General features: G+C 35.9%; 1 protein-coding gene across 3 annotated transcripts; it reads right to left on the bottom strand.

Annotated features, from left to right (window-relative positions):
* Positions 1-1,664: 1,664 nt before the first annotated feature.
* On the bottom strand, positions 1,665-8,204 carry IRX2 (iroquois homeobox 2). 3 transcript variants are annotated; one of them, XM_040353466.1, is made up of 5 exons: positions 7,519-8,204; positions 5,146-5,551; positions 3,705-4,409; positions 3,154-3,221; positions 2,506-2,591 (listed from the first exon to the last, which is right to left on the bottom strand). In XM_040353466.1, exons 1-4 carry the CDS (start codon positions 7,753-7,755, stop codon positions 3,178-3,180), a joined length of 1,392 nt encoding a protein of 463 aa, XP_040209400.1. In that variant the 5' UTR covers positions 7,756-8,204; the 3' UTR covers positions 2,506-2,591; positions 3,154-3,177. The 3 variants fall into 3 exon arrangements, with proteins under 3 accessions (XP_040209398.1, XP_040209400.1, XP_040209399.1); XM_040353464.1 differs by lacking the exon at positions 3,154-3,221 and having other exon boundaries at positions 1,665-2,591; positions 7,519-8,198; XM_040353465.1 differs by having other exon boundaries at positions 2,537-3,221; positions 7,519-8,203.
* Between the last annotated feature and the right edge of the window lie 548 nt (positions 8,205-8,752).

The raw sequence follows: 8,752 nt of genomic DNA, 5'->3' as shown, positions 1-8,752 counted from the left end.
TCAAATAGGTACACACAACACAGATACACACACACTTCACATTAGCTGATCAAAAAGAAAGTACATCCGAACAAACAACAAATATATATATATATATATATATATATATATATATATATATATATATATATATATATATATATATATATATATATATATATATATATATATATATATATATATATATATATATATATATATATATATATATATAAAAAACATTTAAGTGTGTGTACTTGTTTTGTAATCTGCTGATGTCACGAACATATTCACACTTCCCAGAATTATATGTGTATAGATGTATAGATAGATGTATAGATAGATAGATAGATAGATAGATAGATAGATAGATAGATAGATAGATAGATAGATAGATTTAGAAAGATAGAAATATATATATATATATATTCTCTCTGTCTATCTATCTATCTATCTATCTATCTATCTATCTATCTATCTATCTATCTATCTATCTATCTATATCTATCTATCTATCTATCTATCTATCTATCTATCTATCTATCTATATCTATCTATCTATCTATCTATCTATCTATCTATCATATATAGCAAAGTTCCATATATTTATGTGTGTGTCTATATATATATATATATATATATATATATATATATATATATATATATATATATATATATATATATATATATATATATATATATATATATATATATATATAGATAGATAGATAGATATAAAGTTGTTGCTGTATGCACTGTCTGTTCCCAGGACTTCTCATATCCTGTGAACACGCACTGGACTGATAGCTGAAGTATTAAAGATAACTTTCAGATGCCCTTTTTAACAAGGCAGGGCAAGAAGTCACTACTGGTTTCCACTGCACTAGGCCACTGGAGAGAAATCTGTTTGTCAATATCAACTGGTCCAGCAATTTTCCATCCTCACACTCATGGGTCTATCTAAGTTGGCAGATGTTTAGCCACGACTTTATAAATTGCTCAATATCAGCCCATATTAAACCCCAAATGACCATTCCTAAACAACTAACAGCATACAGGATCTCCCCTGCTGGGATCTAATAATGCTCTTACACTGGAACGTTATTAATCATGGAATGAAATAGACGAGGCTCTTGAAAAATAAGTGTATGATTGATTAAAGGGCATTCTAAGAAGCTGTTATTCTTGTTTTATTACCACATGCTATATACACTCAATTTATCTTGGTAGGGAATAGATAGGCTTTTATGTTTCCAAGCAAGCTAAAAGGCACGTTATCTAGTGACTGCGCTGTACGAGACATACCTTCTTTCATTTGTTTAGTGGTCAGTGTCACTTTCCTTCCTGTACCATACCTGCAAGTGACCCAGAGACCTGGCCACTTGTTCATATATGCCTGCTGAGGACGCTCATGAGAAAATATAGATGGCAAAATGGTGGAAATGTCATAGGAAGGAGGGGGTGAGGGTTGTGTGTGTTTGGAAAATAATAATAATAATAATCACAAATGGCAATAGATTATATATATATATATATATATATATATATATATATATATATATATATATATATATATATATATATATATATATATATATATATATATATGTGTGTGTATATATGTCACACTCAGTGAAAAGAAATGAACCTGCAAACTTGTGCCCATATGAAACAGCTCATCAATATAAAGGGTATTTTTAAAGACTTTATTCATAAACACAATAAGATAATGAAACAATAATAAAGCCACAAACCTGCCTGAAACCTGTCTGGCTGATTGGATGGAAACATTTCCACACTTGCATATAAGCGGGTATTTCTTCATTTATTATTTTTTTTAGGCAAAAGCCTGTATGTGGTCTGTGCATAGGTTGTAATAGCATGACGATTAACAATTTCATTTCTAATCTGTGTTTATTTACAGTTCAGTATATAAATTATTAAAGAATACTCATTGACAATCAAAGAATCAAGAAAGGTTCATAGTGATCATCATCTGTTTTCAAATAAAAACAGTCAGAATTTATTTACAAAACAAATGTTAAATTTCATTGCAATACAACTTGCATAAATTACTAGAAGCTTTTTTTTCATATCTTTACAAAAATAAATATGAAATCTTTTTTTTTTTTTTTTTTTTACTTTGTCCCACATAATTTAGTTCTCCAGTTCATCGGTCAAGACGTACTGTCTCTATGGTATAGATCTTTTTATTTTTTAGAAATAAGTGTTCTTCCTTTTCCATTCAGTCTTTACAATAAAATTCTATCATACCTATAGAATATATAACCGTGGCAACGCTGTGATCAAGTCAAAGATATCCTGAGAAAATAAAGAGATTGCCCCAAACAAAAAAAAAAAAATAATCACAATATACATCAGGGTAACTATACTATACCAATCATTTTCACATATGTCCAAGGGAGCTCTTCTTTATTGTTTAAAAATAAAAACATAGGGGGGAAAGTCTGTAGATTTAATAGTGCTCTGTGTGTCTTCTTTTATACAGTGGCACAAGATGTGATCCGGATTTAGATACGTTTTACTTATTAGCTCGGGGAGAGAAGATGGCTTGCTGAGGTTTTTTTTTTCTAAGCAATTGTGACACCTACCTGTGAATCAAGGGAAAAAAAACAAGTCGCTAAATTGTTTTTTTTTTTTTTTTTGTCACACAAGACTTAAAAATTTGATATTTGTGCACCGATCATTTCAATACATTCAGTCTAGCAATTTATATATATCATCATACATCGTTGTAGATTGATGACATTTATATGTGAGAAAGCTGCAACAACAGATCGGTTCAATGCAGTGCATCACGTTTTAAAGTATTATTGAATGTAACCGTATATATAGATATATATGTATCTATATTTATATAGGGAAGGTTGGGGACGGGTGAATTAATATAGATAACACAATAAAGAATTAAATGGCCTCATAATTACAGGGCCCAGAGTGCTTTTCAGTCATTAATAAATCATTTATCTAAACTGCCTTATTTAATGGGCCCCAGACATAAGGCCTTATTTGGAGCCATAATATGACATGAAATTATTTAGGCTATAACTAGTAATAAAGGAGGCAATTGACGGTAAAGGCAGTTGTTATCTGTACAATAGGGCTTGGAGTCAGTGCCAAATGATCAGAGCAACAGAGACTGTTTTTACTTACTTCCATTGCTGTGTGATTGCACATCTATAGGTATGGCTGCACTCCTACTGTGCAGACTTCAGTGGGATCTGTCAAAATATAACCGTCAGTTAGTCACAGGACACAGCCAGCTAACTAGATTATAGGTACCAATTCTCCGATGGACTGCCTTTCGCAGCCAAGAGGTTTAGGAGCTACATTAAATGCTATGGTTTCAATTAACATAAATACTCTCATTTAGAAGCACAAACACAGTGTGACAGCAGGCCAAATGCGTTACACATGGGGAAAGGCTGCATTTGGACTATTGTGGGGCTACTTTCAGTAGACTTTGTGCATTTGGATTTCATATGGCAAAGCTTGTGCATAGTCACTTTTTACAGACAATCGTTTCTGGGTTTTCTTCATTCAGACATACAGCAGGAAGAGCTAACACTATGTAGAGTTCTTTTTCATATAATGATAATAATAATAATAATAATAATAATAATAATAATTCATCAAAGCAAATAAGCATGAACTAGGTTCGAGTTATGGATGGAACACATTGTCCTGGGGAGTTGCACACCCACCTTTTTTAGAGTCATAGCTGGCTGACCTGTAGTGCTGATCTATCTGGTTGCTGGCAGTTTTTAGACAGTCATTGCTTGTGTGTTTGTGTAGAGAGTTGCTGCTTAAAACAGTTTGATTTAGTGCCTCGCTGGTAGTCATGGTGGCTGAATTGTATCTCAGGATCCCTTGGCTTTGGAGAGCATTGAAATTTCCATAGTTCGTATAGTTGCTATAAAAAGGCGATGTATAGTAGATGTGCCTTCCCAGGATTGAAGAGGAAGGGTAGGCAGAGTTGTGGGATACTGATGAAGAGGTGGCAGAGGATACAGTAGACGGCTGGCAGCTCTGCCCTATATTCTGATGTTTAATGTCTGAGGTGGCTATCTCAGCCAGGGACCAAAGTTTGGGTTTGCTGGCCTGGGTCTGAGAAGTTGGGGAAATCCTATTGTCCAAGATGGCTTTGTTAGAAGATCTGGGGCTCCCCTCATGCTGGTGATTAAGGATTGGTGCCTCTATGCCTGTGAGGGGTGAGGAGGTCACAGGTTTGGGAGGGAGACTCCTGTTTTCTTCATCTAAGTCTTCCTCGTCCTCTTCATCCTCATATTTGTCCTTGGATTCAGTGCCTGATTCACAAAGATGGTCTCCAGCTCTGCAAGGTAACTTTTCTCCATCAGACTCAGCAGAACAAGAGTGGTCAGTCAATGAGTCAACGTGCAAACTAATACCTGGAAACAAGAAATAGAAAAATAATTATCTGGGAGTTAAATACAGTATTTTCTGTCAATTCACCAGAGGTCTGTACATTAAAATGAAGAGAAGATGAGAAATTTAAATGACAATACTGCTAAGGGGCTTCCATTACTGTCTCGCTTTTAGAAGGCCAACAGGGGATTATTAAACATGCTTAATGTGGCTATACAAGTTTTAATTATATTACTAATGTGCGATTAGATCTCACTGATGAAATCAGAATCCGATCGAATGGTGGCCTTATATGCTGCGATTATATTCGCTGATCGATGTGACATTCGACCAAAACCATCAAGTTAGGAATCAATGACCATACACAATTCGATTTTTATATCTGACCGAGATGTAATTTTTATAATCAGATTGATTATGAAGTATAGTGGAAACAGGCATACCATGGATAACCTATTTTCATATCTTCCAACTACTGATCCAATCTAATTTCCCTATGTGTGGCATATCAATAGATTGTGTTGTCGACTATTGACCTATTATTGCTCGATCGGAAAATAAATCAATAATTTATGAAAGCATATGTGGCACTTATTAAATTACCACTAAAATGCCCAAGGTTTTAAGGAATTGATGGGCTCGATTACAGAAAGATAAAGGCCAGGTAATCACAATGTCCCTAGTCATCAATGAGCTAGTTGAGCAGCCTGGCCTATTACAGTCTAGAGAGAAGAAGAATAGTCTGGCAGCAAGGCTCACCTTCATCCTCTGCTGAGGTCTCATTGTTATCCTGGATCTTATCAGAATGATCCTCCTTGCCTCTTTCTCCATCTCCATCATCGTCATCCTCGTCCTCACTTTTATTGCGAGGTGCCCAGGTCATCTTGTTCTCCTTTTTCAGCCTCCTCCTGGCATTGGCAAACCACGTGGAGACTTGGGTGAGGGTCATCTTGGTGATGATGGCCAACATGATCTTCTCGCCCTTGGTGGGGTAAGGGTTCTTCCTGTGCTCATTCAGCCAGGCCTTTAACGTGGCTGTAGCGTCCCTAGTAGCATTTTTTCTATAAGCGGGGTCATTTAATTGGTAGGGATAAGCCGGGCTGCCATATGGATGATAGCTGATTGCCCCTGTCATGCCAGCCGTATGTGCATCGTATGGAGAACCCTAAAAACACACAAGAATAAAAAAAATAGATCAATACAGATCATCGCTATCTAAATAAAGCAGACAGTTATTTTAATAACACTCTTTAATGTTTTTCTTTTTTTTCCCACAACATCGAAATTCTAATAGGGTGTGAAAACAGCAGCGAAGCCATAAATTATTTAAATCCAATATTTTTAACTAAAATTGTATTTTGATTAACCCTATTCCCTTGCTGAATCTTAACGACATCGCAGCTGCCAGAAGCCATTATGTTAAATGTAAACACCTCAACCGTCATCAGGAGAGCGCTTGTATCTGTAGCCTGGTGTGGATTGGAAAACTCTAAAGATCATTAAATAGATCGCTGGAAAATCACACCGATGTTGATTTGATTGTATTATGAAAAGAAGCCACAGGTAGCTCTTAAATCCTTCAGCTACATTGTAAACTTCAAAAGTGAGAAGAAGTTTGGTTATCTGAAAGCTGTTCCCTAGAACAATAGGAGCTCCAAACAATTCACTGATCTAATGCATTGTAAATCCAATTTGCAAATCAGAAGATATGCATGACTTCGGATTGTTCAAGTGGCATGCAATTAGCATTTTAATTCGCCCTTTAACGTTCAAATTGCCTTTATTTAACTGTGCATAATGCAGGCGAGTTAAAGATTTCCCCCCTAAAAGCAACTGGGAAAAACTTTTTACCCACCCAGGATAACTATTTTCTGCTGCCATGACCTTAATGGACTTAAAAAACGACTTTTTACAATGTCACAAAAGAAAAAAAAAAGATCCTGCTCTTTCTTTTTGAAGCTTTCACATCCATAAGCGTATTAAAGTATCAACAGCCTTTGAAAAGGAAACCTGCTTACAGACAGCAACAAACACACAGCAGCAAACAAAGCACAAATAAATGACACAAGCTTCTGGAGAACCCCATTTATGCTGCTTTATGTCACGTATTAGAAGAAAAAAAAATAGTATAAAATAATATAAATATTAATGAGATCTTAATATAATAATATCGCAGGGCGCTAAGCAGCAATGTGATTAAAATAGAAGTGATCCATCATTAAGCTAAGTGATGAATGACACGGTAACTACATAATACACTAAAGCGACGTCAAAATATATTTAGCACAACAGATAAAAAGAAAAAAAAAAAAAGAATAGATACTTTTTTTTTGTGTATTCATCGATTGATTATGTAATTAGAGCAGGGGGGTCGAAATTATGGAAGGCTGTCACGTGATTGGGGGAACGTTATATATAATATTTAGTGTTTAAAAATATGTATATATAGCTATAAATGTAAAAAAAGGAAAAGTGTATAATATATATATATATATATATATATATATATATATATATATATATATATATATATATATATATAACATTTAGTGTTTAACAATATGTATATATAGCTATACATGTAAAAAAAAAGGAAAATTGTATAATATATATATATATATATATATATATATATATATATATATATATATATATATATATATATATATATATATATATAACATTTAGTGTTTAACAATATGTTTATATAGCTATACATGTAAAAAAAAGAAAATAAAGAAAAAGTGTATATATGTGTGTATCTATCTATGTATCTATGTATATATATATATATATATATATATATATATATATATATATATATATATATATATATATATATATATATTATACACTTATACTATATGTATATGTGTGTATATATTTTAATGTTTGCAATCTATGGCCAATTTGTGTGTGTGTATGTATGTATATATATTTATATAAAATGTATTTTATTTTATTTTTTTATAAACACAAACTGTATTAGGAAAAAAAGGTGCAGGGTTGGCCTTCCAACTTCTGTGCCTCTGCTAGGAGTTGGGCTAACAATTGAAACTATTTTTTTTTTCTCTGATAAAGTATCTGTAGTGGAGAGAAATGTCCTTAGGATGTAGAGAAAGAAGCTCTTACCACGTAGGAGGGGAATCCGGCGGGGTCACCAGAGTAGGACAGCGGGCTGCTGAAGCCAGTGGCCGTCTGGGCGCTGAAGGCTGCGGATCCCGGGTAAGGACTGAACGCGGAGCCGGACGAGGATCTGGCCAGATCTTCGCTCCTCGGGGCGGCCAGCGCTGAGGCCCCATAAGCCGGACAGGAGTAGAGAGCCAAGGAGCCAGGAGGCTGGTAGAGATAACCCTGAGGATAGGACATCGCAGGTCCGTCTGAAGATAACCGGGACCGGATGAGTTTACAGAGGGGGATCAGGGTGGGAAAAAATAGGGAGGAGGGGGTGGGGAGGGAGAGGTCAATAAAGACAAGCTTCTGCCCTTATTCTGTCTCAGTTGTGGCTCCTCGCTTGTGTCCTCACTCATGCAGGGAAATAAAAGTGTCTTTGCCTCCACCCCTCCCCACCAGCCAGAGATCAATCTACTCTGTCTGTGATCATGTATAGGTAGAAATCCAATCAGAAATAGGAATCAAAGAGATGAGGGTGATGGAGGGGGGAAGCGGATCATGAAGTGGTGGAGACGTGGAGCAGCAGAGTGCTGGAGGTGATCAGGAAAGTGCTTGCTGCATATGGAGCTCTAGCAGCCAGCCAGCTCCCCCAGCGCCTGCAAAGACGAGTTTTTTTTTTTCTTGGCTTCTTTTTTTTTTTTTTTTTCTCCTTCATGGAGAGGAGGGAGGTGATGGTTTGTGGGTGGGGGCAGCTCAGAGTGAGAAGTGAGGAGTTAAGGAATAAAGAGGCTGGAGTTTGCTAAGGCACTTTGGAAAACGGAGCTGTCCATCAGAGCCATGTCATCTACATATCCAGAGGAACCTCCCCCCCCTCCTCCTCCTCCTCCCCCCCCTCCTCTACGTGTGAAGACAGGGAAAGGCAAGGGACAGGAGGAGGGGAGGAAGACTGACTGCTTTAATGGAAGTAATCCTCTCTCTATTAGCCAGTCAGCACTTGCACATAAGAAATGGCAGCCAGGTCTAAAACTGGTCACATGTGCACAATTCATAATAAAAATAATATTAATAATAATCTACAGGAACAAGGCAAGGCCAGGCAGTATTTCCTATACTACAGGGGAAATCATACACATAATTACTTTTGTGGCTCAGTTCATTCGGGTCTCCTACAATTATTCAAAACCCAGCCTGCCAATAATTCTATGGGCACGCAGGAGAGGACGTCTAATACATGCTAATCAGCCTACTGTCA

The sequence above is a fragment of the Rana temporaria genome, chromosome 5 (assembly GCF_905171775.1).
Source record: "Rana temporaria chromosome 5, aRanTem1.1, whole genome shotgun sequence".
Classification (NCBI taxonomy): domain Eukaryota; kingdom Metazoa; phylum Chordata; class Amphibia; order Anura; family Ranidae; genus Rana; species Rana temporaria.
The sequence above is the reverse complement of the archived record's forward strand: the minus strand, read 5'-3'. Positions and strand labels throughout refer to the sequence as shown.

Coding starts and splice junctions, on each gene's coding strand:
- IRX2 (XM_040353464.1), bottom strand. CDS start 7,755: ATGTCCTATCCTCAGGGTTATCTCTACCAGCCTCCTGGCTCCTTGGCT. Junction 5,552..7,518: donor CCGGATTCCCCTCCTACGTG/GTAAGAGCTTCT, acceptor GTGTGTTTTTAG/GGTTCTCCATACGATGCACA. Junction 2,592..3,704: donor CAGCTATGACTCTAAAAAAG/GTGGGTGTGCAA, acceptor CTTGATTCACAG/GTAGGTGTCACAATTGCTTA.